Source organism: Harmonia axyridis, chromosome 1 (assembly GCF_914767665.1).
Source record: "Harmonia axyridis chromosome 1, icHarAxyr1.1, whole genome shotgun sequence".
In the NCBI taxonomy this organism is placed as follows: domain Eukaryota; kingdom Metazoa; phylum Arthropoda; class Insecta; order Coleoptera; family Coccinellidae; genus Harmonia; species Harmonia axyridis.
Window position 1 is genome coordinate 43,873,284 of NC_059501.1, and position 23,918 is coordinate 43,897,201.

At 36.7% G+C, this 23,918-nt stretch overlaps 1 protein-coding gene across 1 annotated transcript in view; it reads right to left on the bottom strand.

Annotated features, from left to right (window-relative positions):
* LOC123671460 (probable ATP-dependent RNA helicase spindle-E) overlaps positions 1-23,918 on the bottom strand; it is a 74,468-nt gene that overhangs the window by 44,966 nt on the left and 5,584 nt on the right. Inside the window, exons 5-6 of the mRNA XM_045605317.1 lie at positions 15,040-15,201; positions 7,471-7,691 (exon numbers count right to left, since the gene is read on the bottom strand). Coding sequence (XP_045461273.1) covers positions 7,471-7,691; positions 15,040-15,201 — 383 coding nt within the window. The remainder of the gene's footprint in view (positions 1-7,470; positions 7,692-15,039; positions 15,202-23,918) is intronic.

Sequence of the window (23,918 nt, forward strand, 5' to 3'; positions counted from 1 at the left end):
TTAAAAAAATAAAATTTATGTTATAACTATATATATATATATACAGGGTGAGTCTTTGACTTGTACATATATTTTAACCGAAGATTCTTGAGGTCAAAAGAAACACATTTACCATTTTTTCCGATTCGGCCCTGTTAAAAAGATATAGCCATTTTAAATTTTCATAATGAGCTAATTCACCCCTGGTAACCGGAACACTGAAGTTTTCGCAAGTATAAAATATACAATTTGAACCATGGAAATAAGCTACTAGATTGGAAAAACCATCATAAACTCACTTTTAACATTCCATTTGTTGAACAAAGTAGTATTTATAATACAATAAATGAGTTATCCCAATTTCAATGACGATAAAGATTAAATATTTTTCTCTTGATTTTCTATTTCATTTTCGATAATCATAACGAATTGAGCTCGCTACCACCCATATTAGCTTAGCTCTGATACTCATAATTCATATCCATTCATTTATTATATCGCATTTATAACATATCGTTGTTTATTTTATTTCGTACAATTTAACTTCACATTCTCATTCATCTGTAAAAGTTCTAACACAGACATAGACCTTATATCTCATTTGTTATTATATCACATTTGATATTAGGTCTTTGAACACAGACTAGTAGTCTGTGGTTTTAAGTTTGAACCTAAAACTTCGAGTGTTGCAAATTTAAACACAGCAGTTCGAATAATCTATGTTCTAACCTAAAATATTCATTTACAGATTACACTGTTGTTATTATGATATTTGATATTATGTTAACATGAAATGAAAATCACCGAAGATTTGAAGAATCCCAACAGAATATTGAAGTTCCATACATATTTTCGAGAAATTTAAAAACAATTTCCAAAATAATTGTGTGGATACAAAATAAATAAGTGTGCATTCTGATAGAAAGTAATTCCTTTATGAAATGAAGCATTTGATTTGTTCCAACTATCTCATAAAAATAAAAATAATGATCTGCTTCAATATTTTTGGAGCCATCAGTGTGAAAATATGGAAATGAAGTTTTATGGCTCTGTAATCAATGGAAAATGTTAGACTCCACTTGTAATCAAATTTGTTCTATAATATGTACCTACATTATAGCCAACTCTACTACTTGAATCTTCTTGATTTTGCCATTGAAAATGAATGAGAAGTATTCAATATAAATATCCACAGTTGAATATCCTGTTTCTTTCAACTCACCTATTTGTTTTCATATTAAAACAATTATGGCACTCTTGGAAGTATGTCAATCATATGCTCTAGGATGAATTTATGGAATAGCAAAAGAATAAAAGTATTTAATCTCAATCACATGAAAATTTGTCTAGTATGTACCTAGTCGTAGTGGTATGTTTCGATGTGAGTTTGAATGACCCTTGAAGAATACAGTATTGTTCGATAGCAGCAGTCTTTAGTGGGATATTGACTGTTGTCATTATAATGGGACTATTTTGTGAAAACTTTTTTAAACATGGGCTTTATGGGAAATCTGGACTTTTCAAAATAGAATGTTGATTTTAATGCAGTATCTTCTTATTATAAGAGCTGTGTCAAAGCAAGTTTGTAATCAAATAGAAGAGTTGAGGTGAGCTTATTCAAATAACTTCATTTTCAAACTAAAATGGCTAGTACTTCAATTCTAAAATCTGAGACATGACATCGTAGTAAATATTCATTTCTGTTTTTTTTCCACAACAGAACAGAGTTGCATTTAGCCAAAGTACCCAATTTTTCGAATTTCACAGATAATTTTTTTTTTTTAAGATCAAGTTACTCGAAAACGGCGCTTTGTAGGAGAAAATATGAAGAATACTTTTATTTTCCAAATTAGCCAAATATTGTTCAATGAACGTTCAAATTACTTTTAAGAGATGGGTTCTTCGAATTTCTGGTATTTTTATGTGATGTTATGTTCATAATGAAGAAACTGTAAGATGTGTAGGGAATCTTGTGTTCGGAGAAGATGTATCACAACAAGGAAAAGCTATATTCCAAAAATCATTTCCTTCAATAGAACCATTTACGAGATATAGCTGAAAATCACTTCTGACTGTCCGCGTGGTACCCAGGATGACCTCTTTCTGTGCTTGGCTAATCAGGTAAGTATCTAATTGTAGACGTTTCGTGTTTTCAATCATGTGTGTCCCCACCAGGCCATTTACCGATATTATGAGTGGGAGAATTGATGTTTTCCTCAGACCGTACATTTCTTTCAGCACAAACGCGAGGTCATGATATTTGGTGAGTTTCTCAGTGTACGCTCGGGCGATATTATCATCGGCGGGTACCGTTATGTCTATTATCTGAACTAATTTTTCGGTCTTATTAAACAGAACTATGTCCGGCCGGTTATGCGATATTGCCCTGTCCGTGACCATAGTTGTGTCCCAGTACAGTTTGTAGACATCGTTTTCCAGGACGCTGCATGGTTGGTAAGTATAAAGCGTCCCCGTATCCCGTATAAGAGCTGTTTTCTTCGCGAGTTCCCTGTGAAAAACCTTTGCCATCGCGTTGTGGCGCTCCATGTAGTCCTTTGGAGCCAGTATTGGGCATGAGGATGTTACATGCTGTATTGTTTCCAGGGATTTGGAACATTTCCGGCAGACGTCTGTGGGTATATTGCGGCCTGTTATTCTTTTCATGTACGCTCGTGTGGGGACCACCTGATCCTGTATTGCCACGATTCTGCCCTCAGTTTCCGGGTACAGGTATCCTGCTTTGAGGTAAGTTAATGACTCCGATCTTAAGACATTATCTGATTTTAAACCTCCGGGGTATCTGCCGTGGAGAGCTTTACTGTGCCACTCCTCCGAGAGCTGCTCCATTGATCGCTCCTCTAGGTTGACGGAAGGATTTGCCAGCTGCAGTGCCGAGAAGTCATCCGCCTGGCATATAGTCTCATAGAAAGGTGAGTTTTTTGACCTGAAGTAGTTTCTCATATCTGATATTATTTTATTATGAGTTATCTGGATGTTCTGGAGCCCTCTACCTCCATCATGCCTACTGATGTAGAGTCTACTAGCGGAGGAGTGGGGATGATGAACTCCATACCTGGTGAGTAGCTTTCTTGTCTGAATGTCCAATGCCTTCAGATCGGCAGATGTCCAGCGTACGACCCCGAATGAGTAGCTCAAGCAGGGTAAGGCCCATATATTGATTGATGTGAAAAGTGGCTTAGAATTGAGTTTAGCCTTTAGTAAACTCTTTAGTCTTGTGAAGTATTTTGTTCTCAGTGTTTCTTTCACATCGGCTGTTCTAATAGCTAGGGCCTGCTGTATGCCAAGGTACTTGTATGCTTCATGCGGTTTTAAGCATGCTATTATAGAGTCGTCCCACAGCTTTATCTCATCTCCATCCACAATCCTTCCCCTCTTTACGTTCAGTACCGCGCACTTATCCAGTCCCATTTCCATACCTATTGTTTGACTGAAGGAGGACACAATTTCCAACAGCCTTCTCAGTTCGGCTTCGGTTGCTGCGAACAGTTTCAGGTCGTCCATGTAAAGCTGGTGATTGACTTTCAATTTTCTGGTTTTATTTAATACGTATCCATACCAGGATTTATTGAGTATCTTGCTGAGGATGTTCAACGCCAGGCAAAACCAGAGCGGGCTTAGAGTGTCGCCTTGGAAAATTCCGCACTTGATCGCTATCTCTCTCGTTTTGTTTGTTCCATTCTTGGTCTCGATCAGTAATGTTGTTTTCCATTCTTTCATTAGATGTTCTAGAAGATTTATTATTTTTTCTGATATTCCGTACAGTCTTAGTACTTTGAGTAACCAAGAATGTGGCACCGAATCAAAGGCCTTCTTGTAATCAATCCAAGCGATATATATATATATATATATATATATATATATATATATATATATATATATATATATATATTGCGGGATATAAACTACAACACAATACAAAATCATACAATATTAGCCTAAGGTACAGCCAAATGCCGTCTTCCCGTTTCCCTCCTCCAGGCCTCCCTATCCAATGAATCTTCCTCTCTCAAGTTCCGAGCTGCCATTGTTTCCTTCATGAACCCATTCCAGGGTCTTCTTGGTCTACCCCTCTTTCTGCGGCCAGGAAGAGTCCATTCAAAGACTCTTTTCGGCCATCGATCCTCAGGCATTATTGGGACATGTCCAAACCATCTCAATCCCTGTCTCTCAACTCTATCAAGCAGCGTGTCATCAGCTTTCATGATTTGTCTTAATTCAGAGTTAGTCTCGATATACCAGCACTTTGTCGCAGATAATCCATCTCCACGACTAACACACTGCGTTTCATATCAGCACCCATTGCCCAGTGCTCAGCGCCATAACGAAGAGTTGACTCCACAAAAGCTTGTCCAATTCGTTTTTTGGTGTTATGGGAAATATGTTTGTCCCACCATAGGCTGTTGAGATATCCTACAATCCTTTTACCATTCCTGATTCTCTTTCTCATTTCTTCTCTCCCTATGCCGTCTTTGGTCATTGTAACGCCAAGATATTTAAAACTACCCACCTGTTTGATAGCAACTTCATTTATAAGAATTTCAAATCTTGCTTCGGTGTTTACAGCTGTTTTTTCTAAACTTACATGCAAACCCCATCTTTTATATTCATTGTAGAGCCCCTTCAGCATGAATTCTATATCATATGAATCCTGTGCCAGCACAACCTGATCATCTGCGAAGTTCAACGAGAAAAGATGTTCGTCTCCAATTGGAATACTCATGCCTTGACAATTCCGCTTCCAAAGTTTCAGTGCCACTTCAACATATGCGTTAAATAACGGCGGTGAAAGACTACATCCCTGCCTTAAACCTTTTGTTGTTGGTATCGGCTACGACAGCTCTTTTCCGATTCTGACGCGAGATATATTTTCTTTATACAATTCCTGAATCATAGAGACAAGAGAGCCGTCAGTATTGAGAACATCAAGAGCTTCCTACAAACGGGCCCTCGGGATAGAGTCGTAGGCCTTTTCCAGGTCAACAAATGCCAGGTGCACCTCCTGATCAACCGCAATTTTCCTCTCCATAATTTACTGAAGTACAAATAAATTATCGTTACAGGATCCACTCTGATCTTCACCAATTTTATGGCCAATATTATTTCTAAGCCTATTATGCAGGATTTTTCCAAAGAGTCGACTGATAGATCCATTGACACTAAGACCTCTGTAGCACCCGGGGTTGTTTCTATCGCCCTTCTTGAACAACGGCACTATGTCAGATACCTTGATTTCCTTTGGTAATTCATTCATCTGGCAGCAACGATTGAAAAAACTTGTGAGGCGGCATACCAGACCATTTCCTTCATATTTGAGGAGTTCGGCAGGGATATTTCCTGGCCCAGGTGATCGACCATTTTTTATTGTTTTCAAATTCTCCTCAACTTCCTGACTCGACAAGATTTACAATTATGTATCCCCTGGACATACGTGGTTTCCTGTTGATGTTCGACTCTGTTTTCCACCAGCAATTCCTCATAGAATTGTTTCCATTTGTCCACTGGTATTCTGTGCGATATGTAACCTGAATGGTTGGTCTTGATCCGCCTAATCATACGCCATGCTTCTGTGCTTCTGGATCCCCCCCATCAAACTCTCCACCTCACTGCACTTGAACCCCCACAATTGTTCCTTTTCATGCTTAATGATCTTTCTTACTTCTTGTTTTTAGCCTTATATTCGCGCCTGTTGACATCTGATGGTTGGATAGCCATCTTTGATACAAATTTTTCTTCTCTTCTATCACTGCCTTCACTTCCTCTGTGAGCCATATAGGCTGACCATATTTTCTTGCTGTACGCTCTTCTCCCAATGCTTCCGTTGCTGCTCTCTTGATGATATTTTTTATATTATTGTATTCCAGTTCAATGTCATTGTCAACTTCTATGTCATTCAAGGCCAATTCCAATCTCCTCTGATACTTTCTTCTTTTAACAGTTCCAAATTGTACTTTTAACAGTCTTCATCATCAATCAGGTGTTGTGTTTGTCTCTCTGATACAGCTTGTGCCGGGTGTCGACCAACTACGAAGGGAAAAACAAAGACTGCGCTTACCAGTCTATGATCTGATCCGTAATTAGCTCCTCTCTTTACTCTACAGTTATGTATCTTAAAGTTTGAGCGTTGTCGTGTTATCACATAATCAATGTTAGACTTTTGCTGTAAAGAAGGCCTTTCTCGTGTGTATCGATGAATGAGTTTATGAGGGTAAAATGAGTTGAGCATTCGTAGGCAATTCAACTCGCATAATTCTATCAGCCGCAAACCAGAATCATTGACAACCTCCTCGCCGTATCGACCAACAACCCTGCTGTTTTCCTGGCTACCCACTCTTGCATTCAGGTCACCTGCTATAATTATTTCCTGGCAAGGTTTAATCCTCATCAGAACGTCCGACAACTGCGAATAAAACTCATCCTAAACTTGCATGGTGGCGTCATCATTTGGTGCGTACACTCCCACAATTACCGTCTGCAGACCAAATAATCGAAGGGTCATAGTATTTATATGCTCAGATATTGGCTCATAGTCTTCAATGTACTTTTGAATATGTTTCTTCACTAGTAGAGACTTATCTACTCCTGACCAACAGTGAAGGTAACCATCCAAGAGTTCACTACATTACTTTTCTTTTTTGTCTCAGACAATACCAAGATGTCCATACTGCATTCTGTTACTTCACCCACAACTTCAAATACTTTATTAGTAAAACTCTTTACATTCCACGTTCCGATTCTCATAGTACTTTTCGATGTTAAACGTCGTCTCCAAATATTCCCATCCAAATTCCGAGACTGATTCGAGGTTCCTTGAGCAAATCATAATTTTTCCGAGTAACAGGCTGCTAACCCATTGCCTCAACCCCCATCCTGGAGCTTTTCTGTTGGGATGCTAATCCTTAGCCGAGGGGTTCCGGATTTTTGGCGCCAGAAGTTCGCCTTTCGCCCTATTTCTGTTCGCTACATGATTGACATGCATTACCAGTGGTCACGCGGCCCTTCTGAGCCTTCGAGGACGTCGGAATTCGGACTTGCTGGCAGAGCTTATGAAACAGTGGACATTTCTCGGAATTTAGTGGATATTCCCTATCGGCATGTGGAATACCCTCCGAGATCCTTTACCAGCCTTCGACCATGACAATGACAATAAAGAACAAATTATTACACCAAAGAATTCTTGAAAAAAGTGCCTGTGGAATGTTTTTGTTTCATGTTGATAGCACCGGTAATGAAGAATTTATGAGAACTTTTCATTTCACACCATTTTCCAATTTTCTTTTATAGCTTAAAAACAGAATTTATGAGGTTGCGGTTTTCACCATATTAATTCTCTCAAAAATCGTGGCAGAAAATGAGCCATTTTTTCTAGCTCAAAGATCCCTTCACTAGACAACGAATTTGGGACACCCGATACAAGTCAAAGACGCACCTTGTATACAATACAATACACGTCAACGTTTGAATATTACTTACTTTCTATCCAAATTGGCCTTGTTCTGCGTATCCTCCAACAGTTTTTCCACATCTTCGATTTCTCGTATTCCAGGAAGAAATACTAGAACACTACCAAATTCTTCTTCCTTAGTTTCGAGTTTCTTCTGTTCATCCAGCTTATCCAAAGCAGTCATCAAAAACATGAATATTTCCAAAATGTCGGGACTGAGTTCTGGTTTGCATTCGTCGAAAATAGGAGGCTAAAAAAAATTGAAATTAATGTCTCTAAATAACTGATCCATGATTAAACAAATAATACTACACATAAAAAAAAGTTGCTTCATCCAAATCCTAGATGAATTCTCAGTTACACAATTCAAAACTCAACGTCATGTTGAAAATAGTCTAGCATATAGATATATTGATTCAATAAAAAGACTACATGCCAAACATCCACATTAAGATTAGTCAGGACTGTAGAGGAAATGAAGTATTCGAGAACCCCTCGAAAGGGTATACTGCCCTCTCAAGCATTCCTCTCTATACCAGCTTCAACCATCTAGTTTTTCAATATCCTGCATTACCCTGGAAGGCATTATTCACTAATGTTTATCTCGTGGACTCAAAACCGAAAATATCACAGGTTTGAAGTCCAGTTTTTAGAGATAGAGGGTAATTAAACTGTTTTTGTTGAGAATAAACATGCCAATGACTTCCAATTGGGTTATTATTTTTCAATCAAATTTTGAACTGGTGGTCAAACTAAGAACTCACATGATCGTGAATTGATAAAATATTATTATTATTATTATTATTATCCCCAACTTTAGCCTATACACGTAGGATATCTCCTCGCCGTCGGCTTCTCACTCCCCGCTGAGAGGAACATTCACTCAATCCCAGATACTTAAAATATTAGAAGGAAAGAGCTCGGTCGTGTTCGGTCCTTGTGTTCCCCTGGTTCTCGTCGAACTTCTGGTCCCCTTACACGCGATCCTTGGACCTGTCCTTCGCTTCCTAGGAATTTTCTTACCGGCCTTGCAATACCTAAAAGAACAGCTTTTTGCATCATATTTCAAATATACTCACTAAGTTCTAGTTGCTTGATATTTCTCTTGAGATTTTTGAGTACTATTCCTGTTGTTGAGATGATAATTGGAATGGTTCCCGTTGATATCATTCCCCACTACCACTTTATCAGAAATTCAAGGTCCCTATATTTTGATTTTTTTTTCTTTTTGACGCATGTTGTTGTTATTAGGTATTGCTACGTCGATGAGTATTGCCGCCTTGTGATATTTATCAGGAGTATATCTGGCCTGTTGTGAGGGACTGTTTTATCAGTCAAAACTGTACGATCCCAGTACAGCTTATAGCGTTCGTTTTCCAGGATGGTCCTCGGTCAGTACTTGTAATATGCCATTTTTTTAGAATGAATTAGTTTTAATATGGTTGCCAATTCTTGGTGTAGTATCTTTCCAACTGCATCGTGTCTCTCTTTATATTCATTGCCTGCAAACATTTGACATCCTCCCGTGATATGTTGGATTGTCTCATTCGTTGGACACCCATAACGGCCTCGATCGTCAGTAATAGTTCGATCCTTTATGATATGCTTGCAGTAATTTCTTGTTGAGAACACTTGATCTTGGGTGGCTAAAAGAAATCCTTCCGTTTCTGGATACATCGCACCTGATGTGAGCTAATAGTTCGACGCTTCAATGTCGACATGATCCTGGTTCACTTCGTTGAAATGTCGTCCATGTGAAGGGGTTTTCTCTCCCTATTTGCAGTTTTTCTTGAATTGTCTGGTGGTTGTATGACAATTTCTCCTTGTGCAGTTGTAAAGGTGTTGATTCGTATGCTTAACACAGTACTTTATAGATCTCTGACGTGCCTGATTTGTCTTTGAAGTATGTTCGTTGGCATTCAATTTTCCCATGGGCAAGTTCCATGATGTCTAGCAGACCTCTGCCTCCTTTATTCCTAGGCAGTGTCGTCCTCTCAATGCTACTTTTCGGATGGTGCTTGTGTCCTTTTGGTAGCGGTAGGAAATCCCTAGCGATTCACCCATCAGGAGAGTTGAATCGACTCTTGCCCACCGCAGATTCCAGGAGCTCTCTGACCCGGAAAGCTGAAACCTGTCGAAGGGTCCCTGTCCAGGGTAACGGACGAAGCCGTGTGGAAAGCAGCTCAAGAATTGTCCCACCGTAGCTCAGCGGATTGAGGCCGTCTCCCCCACGACATGGAGGAACCCATGAATGATGGTGAATTTGAGGAATAGGAATATAGAGCCGCTGCCTGAGGTTCGTCAGGGCGAGTCTGGAGCCGGCGCTGGACATGACAGTATGCTACGCCTCCACAATCTCAACATTCTAGGAGAAGAATAACACGAGCTTCTCCGACCGCTGAAGGAACTGCGCAGGATCCCCAACCAGCACTCACCCAAGAAGACGCATGAAATGGACAAGTACGATAAATGAAACGATCATGCGCATATACTATGAAGTGACTAATATGGAAGAGGATAAAATAGGCTACCGGCAAAAGCTGTTTGCAGAATTCCACAGAAACTATCCCGGACTCCAAGTCTCTGAGCAAAGAGTAGCCGACCAATACAGGGTCAAATTGAGAAATAAACTTGTACCCGATGAGAGGCTTAACACCATAAATAATGAAGTATAACTGAGGCTATAGAATAGCAACCTCACTAACAACGAAACGACAATTGAAGAAAACTACGATTGTGCTGAAAACCAACACAACATCAATGCACAGATGAACTCTGAGGAACAAAACAACGCAGATGTGATACCAATAAGTGATAGGCAACAACGGAATATATATTCTGCACCCGTCGAAAATCCAGAAGAAGACCAAAGAGAACTACTGGAGCAATTATCTGCCACAATGAATAGATGCGTTATAGATTTTGAAGGCAGAGATCCATTGAGACGACCGATTCTGCCAAGATTGAGGACATCCAAGAAACTATCTTATTTTCTGGTCATGACCAACAAGGAGATTATACCCAAGTATCTTCCTGACTAATATAATCTCGAATCATTACACCTCATCATATACTATGCAGCATTTTCAATAGCAACAGTGTTAGGTGTGAAGCCAAAACCTAAAAGTCGGCAACCAGCCAGAGAAAAACAACAAATTAGACCACATTGGCAAAAAAGGCTAGAAGACAAAGTTCATAGCATCCGACAAGATATTGGGAGTCTCACCAACAGGTTCGCCGTCTATAAAACTACAAAAAATGGTGAATATAATAATGGATCGTCACCAGCAATATACAACGTATGATCTAAACAAGGAAAATGCTCAACAAATTTTAGACACACTGAAACAAAAACTTAGTGTGTTCTCCGAAAGACTGAGAAGATACAATGAGAGCTATAGAAGAAAACAGGATAATATGATTCTTGAAAATTTCGAAAGAAAATTCTATAAATTGTTAACTAATAATATGTCAACAATACCAGGAAGTTATCCAACCGTCGATGATATTGAGAATTTTTGGACAGATCAACTGACTACACCAACCCCCTACAACTCCCAGGCTGATTGGATAAGAAGTGAAGAGAAATCATGTGAGACAATATAACACATGCCGCATAATGCAGTTTCTATAGAAGAATTCCATGAAATATTGAAAAACACATACAATTGGAAATCACCCGGCAATCCACAACTTTTGGTTGAAGAAATTTTGGTGTATACACGGCAGACTAGTTGCAACCATAAATGGTGCTATAAGTAATCCAACGGAAATGCCCAAATTTTTAACAACAGGGACCACTTACCTCCTAACGAAGGATTTGCAACACACAGCGGATCCATCAAAATACAGACCAATTACATGCCTATCGACAATATATAAAATCATCACATCATGTTTAGCAACTCGTATCTACAAACATTGGTAGAAAAATAATATAATGACAGCACAACAGAAAGGATGTTCCAAGAATGCACTAGGTCGAAGTAACTGCTGATAATAGATTCCATCATATGCAACCAAGCCTTCATAAATACAGAAATCTTTTTATGACATATTTTGACTATAAGAAGGCCTTCGACTCTATTCCACATGGGTGGCTGACAAAAATTTTGGAAATATACAAGATCCATCCAATTACAATAAACTTCCTGAAGTATGCAATGTGCAACTGGAGAACGAATATCGAACTTTCTATGGCGAACATAACTACTAAACAGATTCCAATAAAAAGGGGAATTTCCCAAGGAGATTCATTGAGTCCCTTATGGTTCTGCTTGGCGCTGAACCCCCTTTCTAAACAACTGAATGCTACTGAAAAAGGTTTCAATGTCAAAGGCAATAGATATACTATTGCACTCAATCATTTGCTATACATAGATGACCTAAAACTTATAGCAGGCAACAAAAACCACTTACAAATTATGGTCAAACTAGTGGAAAATTTTTCGAAAGACGTGGGGATGAAATTCGGACTGGACAAGTGTCGTACTATTAGCGTAGTGCGAGGAAAAATCCAAGATGAACCGATGGCTCTTTCCAAAGGACAGGAGATAGAATCGATGAAATCGGACGATCTTTATAAATACCTAGTAATGAAACACAACCGACGAATAAACCATCAAAAAATGAAGGAAGACTTAACAACTGAGTTCATTAGGAGAATCAACAAAATTTTAAAAACAAACCTCAACACCAAGAACATGACGAGAGCATGTTCAATTCTAACATACTCTTTTGGTATAATTCCATTCCAATTTATTATTATTATATAATAGTAAAGAGTTTTCTCAACTCATATACAAAATTTAAAAGAAAAACTACAGAGTGTGAAACTAAAGATAATACAGAAAGAAATTAGTGAAATCACAAAAAAAAACCGACCCTCAACACACACCGGTTCAGCACCAAAAGTCCAAATTTTTCTTGAAGAAGTTGACACTAGATGCGCCGACCTCATCAGGAACACTGTTCCAATTATGGAATATCCTATTGGTGAAGAAAAATTGTCGTGATTTACATTTACAAGTTGGCTGGTACTCGCAAGGTCAAACATATCACCAATGTCGACCCCAAATCTCAAAGTCAAAGCTCGAAAGGCAACGATCAGGTCACCACGATCCCTTCTAGCCTGAAAAGGGGGAAGATTAAAAAGAGCCAAGCGCTGCTCGTATGTCGGTCGCACCCTTCCATATGGTATCCTAGTGGCGCGTCTTTGTATGGACTCCAATAATTCTCGCTGCCAAACCAGATTCGGACACCAAACCGGGCCCGAATATTCCAAAATGGGTCTAATATGAGTCTTGTAGAGTTCAGAACACACAGAGGGATCACAAAAACGAAAGTTATGTTCAATCAACCCAATCATTCTTCTGGCCCTAGAAGAAATATATAAAATATGCTCCGACCATGAGAGGTCCTCAGTAACAACAACACCTAAATCTAGTTGACTCCTAGTAATGGTGAGGGGGATGCCATCAATATGGTAAGCTATTCTTGGATTATTTTTTCCCAAGTGAAGAACCTTACACTTTAATAAATTGAGCTCAACCAGTCGCAGCACCAAGAGAATAAAGTAGTCAAATCCTCCTGGAGCAAAAAAGATTTGGTATGTGCATAGTTGTAGAGCTTAGCACCGTCAGTGAACAAGGACACATCAGACTTGAGTAGCGAAGTCAAATCGGATATGTAGACCAGAAACAGCAGCGGGCCAAGAACTGATCCCCTCTGGTTCTAAAGGTTTACAGTTCTTGCTTGAGGAATACGATTAAAACTAGAAACAACGAAATTGCTCATTGTGACATGTGCTATATTGTATAATATTGTAATAGAAATGAAAGAATTGAATTCAATAGATGATACAAATGTAAGTGTAGAAATGGACGAGATTTCTCAAATCAATGTTGTAAATGGGGTAGAGCAAAATACACAGGAAGAATTCAATCAAATTTTTTTTAATTTACTTCATCAGAATAGCATTCCAGTATTTTTCATCAACATGTTTTTTAATTATGTATTCATATCATGGAATATGTACAGGGTGGGCAAATAAGCGAGGTAAGCGGTTATATCTCAGGATCCACTCATCGCAGAGACTTGCGGTAAAAAATTTTACCACTAAAGTTTACATGAAAACACACTGGAAATTGTTTTGAAGTTCATACCTCCACCGCTAGGGGGCGTAATGGCTATCGTCAAGTAGAAAATGAATTTTACTAGAAAATGTTTCATATCAAGTTGAAGAAAAATAGCATCACTGTAATCCTTGGAAAATTCTTTATGTTTCTGAATTATTAGCTTCGATTTCACGACATCTTATAAGGAAGACACATTTTGGTTTTTCAGTGCATCATTTTAAAAATATCTTCTTTCGGTCATAACTCCAGAACGCCTGAAACTATCGCTTTGCGACCTTCAGATTTTTTATGCAAATTTTATGGAACTTCTGTTTCTGTTCATAAAATCCTATCATTACATTTGAAATTTCGGAGTCAAATGAACAAAACAATGAACTTCTCACTTAGCACACCCTATCGAAAGCAGCAAAAACAAATTTATCATGAGTATATTTTTTTCTCAATCAACAAGATGTTGCCCTCAAACGAGATACAAGTTGCTCAAAAATGTTGAGCCAAACTGAAGTTACAGACATTTCAATCAGTCAGATTTCTCCCTTTCCCCCACCCTTATAAGATGTCGTGAAATCGAAACTGATAATTCAAAAACATAAAGAATTTCCCAAGGATTACAGTGATTATATTTTTTCTTCAACTTGATATGAAACATTTTCTAGTAAAATTCATTTTTCTACTCGACGATAGCCATTACGCCCTCTAGCGGTAGAGGTATGAAGTGCAAAACAATTTCCAGTGTGTTTTCTTGTACACTTTAGTGTTAACATTTTTACCGCATGATGTGGATCTTGAGATATAGCCGCTTACCTCGCTTATTTGCCCAACCTGTACATATTAACTATACACTGTGTCCGTAAAATATGGAACAAATTCATTTTTAGCTTAACAGACCATTTCAAGAAATAATCCTGAAACACGTCGATTTTTTATTTTGAATTTACCGTAATTTAAAATAAAAATCTAATATACAGAGTAAATTACTTTTGAGTAATGGCGTCACCGTCATTTTTTTAAATGGAACACCCCCATTTTGTCCTAATTTTCCGATTACTCTAGCTGAGTTGATTACAAAAATGTATCACATGTTGATTCCAATTGAAACAGGGTGGACACACAGGGTTCACAAAAACTATCTCTATTCATTACAATGCACATTTCATGCTGTGTGTTATACAAAATAAATTAACAAATATCTCGTAGTAATTATCATGTGAAAATATCCAAAATTTTAATATTTATGCAGAACAAATACCAAAGTGCAAATGAAAATATTTTCATGAAGAACAATTCTCAAAATCTTCAGTGAAATGGAAGAGATAGAGGCGCTTCATGCCTAATTGTTATTTGATGCTGCATAAATAGGAGTGTATACTTAAAAGAATTGTATAAAACCTCTCACTGGTGGATAAGTTGTTTGGAAGTATACAGATAAATTGAAATTGAGTATATTCTACTTAATCTTACCGAATGTACTTCTGGCAAATGATCCAAATAATAAGTGGTTAAACTGTAAGTGCTCCTTTCCCTTATATGTATGATGGGGGCTGGTATGTCTGAACCTCTATATTGACTTCTGAAATAGTAAGCAAATTCTTCAGCATCAATGGTGGCAGACATGAGTATGACCTTAAAAAAAGAAATAACAAACTTTTTATGGTTTTTAATGAAGCACAAATCCTATAATTACAGTTAAAATAACAGTTCTAGAAAGGTTTGAGAAATATTAGTTTTTTTTTTAATTCCAACCAGACCACACATCCTCAATTGAACATTGACATTCAAGTGTAAAATAATACAAATTCCTGACTAACAGTCCGCTGTTCCTCAGACCATTTCTCTGAAAATGACAATTCCTTCCTTAAGAATATCTTAACTTGCAAATTAAGAATCTAACAACTTCATAATTTCAATTCAATATTATCTCAAATATCAAACAAACGCGTCCAATAACATGCCTGCTATTTCGTTTGTTCGTCATCTTGGGTTGAGTTATGCGGTACTGATGATCCCTAATAAGGGTGAAACCGGTATATCGCTACTTACCCTTGATGACAAACATCATTCTCCTTTGTTTACTTTCGATTATGATTCCTATGAAATGGCGTGGAAATCTTCTGTTTGACAATGGTTATGTTGATGGCATAATTGTTGATACAATAACCAGATAGTTAATTAATATCGTATGATATTACACACTTGGAAATCGTACTTATTTTTCTTTTTATATTTTCATCAAATAAACGAATCAAAAACATTTTTATAACTAAATGGCGAAGTTGTTCACACGAAATTTCTTTATGGGCATAAGTTTCTAAGGTATCTGTGTTGCCTCAAGATATGCCTGTTCTGTTTTCGGCTATTGGATAATTTCCTGATATTGAAATATATTTCACAAAAAATTGAACGTTGTATTATTTGGCTAATAAAAGGAGAACTAACGGTTAATTTCATTAACCTATAAACCATGAACTAGAAAATGTTTGAATAATGCTTTATTAAAAATAACTTATTTATTTTATTTGAACATTATTGTAATGTTGATATTATAAAATTTTGCAGCTTGAAGCTAATAAAATGTTTTATTACTACTACTACATCACTCGATTATGAATAATACAATTCAGGTAGATATATCGAGGTTACGTCATCAACTTTTAAATTTTTATCAAAGAATCAAAAAAATTTATTCTTGTTTTTGCCATGTATGCTAAGGTTAACTTTGAGATATTTCGTTAATGATGATTTATCGATTTTCACAAGATCGTAATTGGCAACAAAATCAATTTTTGGCAATTTTTTTGCACTTGAAGATGTAAATAATAACATACAATATCAGATCACTGCACTTTCATATATTAGTGTTATTTATGCATAAGAACGAATTAAAAAAGTTGGTTGATGTCCGAAATTAATTGTAATAGCATAATATTATGATCGCTATCAGACAATTGTTTAATTCCGGAAAAAGTACCTCCCCGAGCGGGACTCGAATCCGCAACCTCCGAATCACTAGTCCGATGCTCTACCTCTCTACCTTTCCTCTAACGTCGTCGATATTTTATCGACTTCAGTATGATTCAGGTTTTCTGAATTTTGCGACCAACCGAACAATTTTAGCCAGAGAGATAAATTAGACTTGCGGGTTTGAGCCCCGCTCGGGCTGGTACTTTTTCAGGAATTAAACAATTGTCTGTTAGCCATCAAAATATTATGCTATAAGAAGGTATATTCAAGGAATCCTATCTAACATGATATCATTATTCGAAGTGTGACAAACAGACTGCTGCAGGTGCCTAGCTCTAGTAACAATGTACACTCAAGGTTTGCTTCACAACTAGCCCCAAAAGCATATAATTAAGTATGGGAAATATTAGGGGTTATAGAAAACAGAACCGTATTTAGGGCGTGGCAAAGGTGGCACTTGCCACGGGCGCAAGGTCCGCAGGGGCGTCCAAAAATAGCAAAAGAAAAAATATTGGAGCACCAGGCGAAACTCGCTTTTCATGTATTTGCCTCGCAACAAGCGATCTGGAAACATTTAAAATATTGCTAGCCTTCCCTAGAATTTGCGAACTAAGCCTAAAATAATTACAAGATCAACAAAACTTGAATTTGAGGTTAGACATAATATAAGACTATGTTCAAGCCTGCCGTAAAAATTATTTCAGGCATCGGCATGTGTGCTCACCCCTATTTTAACGAGTTTTTTGCGCTTCATCAAGCTTGTCGGTAGTTCTTCGACAAACGGTACCATCTATTTTTGTGTGAAGTGCGGCTTCTTTATCTTTGATACAATTTTATAATATAACGTTTATATTATAATAATAGGATTGTTAGATCTTCAAGAGTTATCTCTTGAATTGTATATGAATATCAATATGTATATCAATGCTTTCAATAAAAATAATAAATATTAACAGGGTGTTATTTATTTTTGAGACCACATCATTTTAAGCAAAAAAGTTCCTATGAACATGGGTCCGGAAATGCTTCGTTTCCGAGATACAGGGTGTTAAAGTTGAAAAAATAGATCGCCTTTTCTTTAATATGTTTTGACTGCTTCGAAATCCTTTCATGAAATTATTCCTATTCAAATATTAAATTTAAATTCATTTTGAAAATTTCTAAGGCGAAATGCATGCGGATTTTCTATTGCCCACTAATAAGTAGAAGTGGTATGCTATGTAATTGTTGTTTTTAAGTGTTCTGAATATTCTGTTTCCTGAAATATTGCGTTGTTGGGATGCTTTACCAATACTGAGTTTTTATTTTCTTCGAAGGTCTGTAAAATCCTATTTCTCTGTAGATGATTTCTTCTTTGTATGCTTCGTTCGGGCCTTTGGTAACCAATACCATTTTCCTGTATTTGTTGATAAGCTATTAACTTAGTTAACTATAATTATAATTAATGACATCTGAACCTAACACACTTTAAATCTGTCATTGTGTATAGCCATTTTAAATCTATTGCCGCAACAATTGTTGAATGTAAAACAATCAATCATTCGAAGATGTCATACATGTCATGCATTCAACAGAACGGTGAACATTTCGAAGACCTTCTTTAAAAATTATTATGTTATTTTGTTTTGTTCTAAATTGTTACTTCTAAAAAATATTTAATTTAAAATCATTACAAATTTGTTTCTACATGTTTTAGAGATTACAAAAATATGGATTTGGCTTTAAATGCGTTTTTCTCTGAAACGGTTGCCCCTAGCAACTTAAATGAGTTATACCTTTTTTAACTAGAAAAGTCAGGGGAATCGATTTTTTTAGTCCAGAATGACGTACAGGGTAGCACAGAAAAGTTGCTACGGTTTAAAGGGGACGAAATGATTGCCAGTGGCGCCCTCTAGAAAATACAACCAACTCGATCACAAATTTGAATTTCTCACCTCAAAAAACCCTATGTACCAACTTTCATACAATTATTTGGAATCAGTCGAAAGATATTTAAGACAACGCGAATTATTTTTTCAACTTCAACACCCTGTATCTCAGAAACGAAGCATTTCCGGACCCATGTTCATAGGAACTTTTTTGCTTAAAATCACCCGTTTCAGTTTGTCGGAAACAAATCAGAACACCCTGTATATATATCAACAATTTTAATTCCCAATATACAACAATAGTAGTAAATTTGATAAGGGGTGTGGAAAAATTGATAAGTGTTATAATGTCACTCTTCTTTATGATGAACTTCTAAAGAGAGTGGAACCACAGAAAAGGTGGGTTAAGAATGTTAGTTCCGTCATGATACCAGATAGAATATTGAAATTCCTAGCACTGGGCCCCAAATTCGGCATTGATATTCCTTTAAAGGAGGTTTCAATGCTTAATGATAGACTGTCAGATGAGGGAAAGAACATCAAACGTTCCCAAGCTGCTAATATAGTCACCAACTACATCAAACCTGGAAAAAGGACCAATAATGTTTTCCAGAGAGAATTTTACCACTGTAAGAGGTACCTAAGTGAACATCAAGAATTGCTTGTGTTACGGGCTGATAAAGGCAATGTCACGGTATTGATGGATAAGGATCAGTACATAGAGCTCTCCAACACAATTTTGCTCAATGAAAAGTATTACCAACTTCTTCCAAACAGAGATCCAACCATTTCTACACAAGGTAAATGTAATGCATTGATTAAGCGATGGGTCAGTCAGGGCCACATAACACAAATACAAGGTAAATTACTGTACATTTACAATTCAGTCCCTGCTAGATTCTACGGTTTACCAAAGATCCACAAACCCACTCTTGCCTTGAGACCAATAATATCATCTGTAAGCACCCCCACATCCAAATTGTCAGTTTTTGTATCAGACATCCTGTCTAAATATCTTTCTTCTACCAGAAGTACATATTTTATTGAAGATTCCTTTTTTTTTTGCCCAATATGTGAATGATTTCCAGTTACCTGTTGATTATGTCCTGATCAGCCTGGACGTTGTATCTCTTTTCACCAACATTCCTGTCGAGTTGGCAGTTTCAAGTGTTGAGAACAAGTGGGAGACTATCAGAAACCACACAAGTTTACCAAAAGAAGAATTCATCTATGCCATTAAGTTCCTGTTTTCTTCGAACTATCTCCTTTTTAATGGTAGATTCTTCAAACAGGTGCTCGGTTCCCCTATGGGTTCCAACTTTAGTCCTTCTATTGCTGAAATAGTAATGGATTTCCTTCTGGACTGCATTCTCGCCAATATTCCTTTTCACATTCCTTTCATCAAGAAATATGTTGATGATCTAATATGTGCTGTACCTAAAGATCAGGTTGCTTTCGTTCTAGACAGGTTCAACAGTGAACATGAGAGCATACAGTTTACGTTGGAGGAAGAAACAGCGAATGGTGTCCCATTCCTGGATACAAGGGTGATTCGAACACCGGAAAATAGGCTGATTCTGGATTGGTACCGAAAACCAACAAGTTCAGGGAGATACTTACATTATTTTTCTAATCATCCACATGGGCAAAAGGTGAACATGATTTTAGGATTGAAGAATCGTATTGAAAAAGTTGCCCATCCAAGTCTAAGGCAGCAGAATCTGAGGTTTTTGTTACAGTTGATGCTAGAGAATGGATACCCAAAAAGGTTGTTGTCCATATTAATTTATAATACCACTCCTTCGAGACAGCCAACGAATGGAGAGAGGGGCGCATCCACCACTGTGGACACTGAAAACGCAGATAGAATTTTTTACTTATCTATTCCCCTAATAAATGGTATGACTAATGCATTAATTAACCTCCTAAAGACCACAAAAATTAGATTGATTCAGAAATCTTATTTTAAAATCGACAGATTATACAGTCGAGTGAAAGATAGGATGACTGTTGATAATATGAGTGGTGTGGTATATTGTATTCCTTGTTCAATATGTAGTGAGGTGTATATTGGTCAGACGTCTCAGCTTTTGAAGAGAAGGATTGCTCAACACAAAAGCGACATCAAGAATCCAAACAAGATTTGTGCCCTAGCGGACCATACCCGGGACAAAGGCCATCCAATGAATTATGATTCCACCAAAATCCTTGAATGTGAAGTGAATGGAAAGAAAAGATGTTTCTTAGAGATGTACCATATTAAACGCGAAACCTGTTCGATGAATTACAGAAGGGATGTAAACAATATTAGCTCCATCTATTCTTATTTGATTCATTATGACCAGTTTAGTGGGAGTGAATTGGATGAATCACATTCCACAAGTTCTGCAGTCGTAGAGATAACGTGAAAGAATGATTCCTATGTTCTGGACCAGTTTAGTGAGAGTAGATTGGTGTTTGGTTCATGGCATCTTTTAACAATCGCATTTGTTCTGAGTTCGGTGATTTAATGCTACTCTAAAGTCCATAAACCTGTTCTCTCCCTCAGACCCATCATCTCTCTTTAAATACACCAACATCTAAGATATCAGGTTATATATCCGAAATAATTTCAGGTTATTTAAGTGTTTCTAGAGGCAGATATTACGTAGAAGATTCTTTCTCTTTTTCCAACTTCATTAATGAATTCCAACTACCAGAAGATTATGTCCTCATCAGCCTTGATGTAGTATCCCTCTTTACCAACATTTCATTAGAATTAGCTCTGTCTGCGATTCAACACAGATGGGAGTCCATCAGCAGCCACACCACGATACCAAAGGAAGACTTCATAAACATCATCAGATTTCTTTTCAACTCAAACTATTTCATCTTCCAAGGTAATTTTTATAACCAAATACTAGGTTCCCCAATGGGGTCTAAATTCAGCCCTTCCATTGCAGAGATAGTGATGGATTTCCTCCTAGATAGCATCCTAACAGATATCCCCTTTGAGATGCCTTTTATTAAAAAATATGTAGATGACATCATTTGTGCAGTTCCCAGTGATAAGACCTCTTACACTCTTGAAAAGTTCAACAGACAGAGTGAGTCTATCAAATTTACCATAGAATTAGAGAATAATAATAATAATCCTAGATACCCTAGTCATTAGAAGACCTGACAAAACACTGATTCTTGATTGGTATAGAAAACCCTCGAGCTCAGGTAGATACTTGCATTATTTCTCCAACCACCCTCAGAGACAAAAAATCAATATGGTTACAGGATTGAAGAATCGTATACAAAGGATATCACACCCGACTCTAAAGGAGAAGAATATGAAACTATTATATCAGTTGATGCTTGAAAATGGTTACCCCAAGAACCTCTTAAAGAAATTAATACACAATTCATCGAATTCTGGACAGCCACAGAATAACGATGAAATCGCATCCACCAATTTAGACCAGAGAATTATATTTACTTCCATTCCACTGATTAATGTAATGACAAAATCCTTAATAAACTTATTAAAAACTGATAATATCAAAGTGATACCTAGAACTGAATTTAAATTAAAGAGACTTTATAGTAATTTGAAAGATAGGATAGAAACTGAAAAGAAAAGCTGTGTTGTATACAGAATACCCTGTCAAAATTGTGATGAGGTGTATATCGGACAAACATCCCAACAACTAAAAAGAAGAATAACCCAACATATTAGCGACATTAAGAATCCTAGAAAGATATGTGCACTGGCAGAACATGTAAGATCAGTTGACCATCGAATGGACTATGATTCAGTGAGAGTTTTAGAGTACGAGGAGAATATGAGAAAAGGTGTTTCCTAGAGATGGTTCACATTAAGCGACATGAAAATTCCATGAACTACAGAAAGGATATAGAGAATATAAGTAACATTTATTCATATCTGATACATTCAAACCAATTTAGTGAGAGTGAATTGTTGGACTCATCAAGTTCTATGTTCTCGAATGTCAGTTGAAGATCTATGATGTTCTATGAACCCGACCTAACCCTACCCCTTTCGTTTTTACGCAGTTGTCAGATGAGTGAAGAAAGTTTTTTCAAAAGAATTATCAAGAGAATAAAGAAGTGTGTGATAGGGAATTGATGAATATTAAAGACGTTATTGTATTAAAGACTATTTTGTGTTCAAAAATAATTTTTCCTCCAAATCTGTATAAGATTCAGTGCAACTTAAGATCTGGTATCTCTTCGCAACATGTTGTCTTTTCTGCAATGTTTGTGTTATATTTGTATGTTGTTTGTTTTATAGAAGTCCTGAAGAAGATCCCAACCAAGGATCGAAACGTCGACCGATGAAATAAAGAAGATAGTAACAATTGAAGTTTTTCCAACACCCCTTAAACCATTGTTTATATATATATATATATATATATATATATATATAAACTTCAAACTAATTTTTAAGAGTCTTTAGTGTATAACTGTGAACTATTGATAAGGGTCAAACGACTCGATTATTTTGGAGAATAAAAGAAAACTCTTTATTCCTTGCCAAGCTTTCGAATTGAAGAAGAATTAAATAAATTCGAAAGCTTGGCAAGGAATAAAGAGTTTTCTTTTATTCTCCAAAATAATCGAGTCGTTTGACCCTTATCAATAGTTCACAGTTATATATATATATATTTTTTTTTTTTTCCCTTCACACTTTCGTGGTTATATAGGATCAACCGGGTGGTATATATATATATATATATATATATATATATATATATATATATATATATATATATATATATATATGTATATATATATATATATATATATTTTTTTTTTTTTTTAATTTCACACTTTAGTGGTACTTCTTACAGGGCTTCCCGGGTATTTCTACCAAGAGAAGATCTCTCCTCAGTGTGGATAGATGACCTGTCTGATGATATTCACAGTGCCAAGCAAAACGGCTTTTTGCATCCATGTAATGGTATTATTTTGCATTTCTAGATCTTTGATATGCTGGACAGTTTTCTTTAGTACCAGTCCATTGACACTGATTATAAGTGGGATTATTTCCACCCTTCTCAACTTCCACATGTCTCTCATCTGCCTTGACAGTGGTTCGTACTTCCTTATCTTCTCTGCATAGGTTTTCATCATATTTTGATCTTGCGGAACGGCAAAGTCGATAATTACTGCCGTTATATATATATATATATATATATATATATCTTTGATCGAATATTGCACTAAGAATCATGGAAATCAATTTGGAGGAAAGCCTAAATTAAGAATGTTTGCCAGATCACTCTCCTTGACATAATCAGTACATATTGCATGCGAGGGGACAGCCAGCAGATGGGACACAGAATAAAAAATTTAAAAATGAATAAGGAGTAAATTCCATTTAAAGAGAAAACAAATGGATGAACTTCTGCTTGTTCTATTGAATGAAGGCTTTAATATTTTTTCTGTTATTTTTCTTTATTGCCAGTTTTCTGTAGGAATACGGTAAAATGTTGCAGAACTTAGGAAGGAAATATGTTA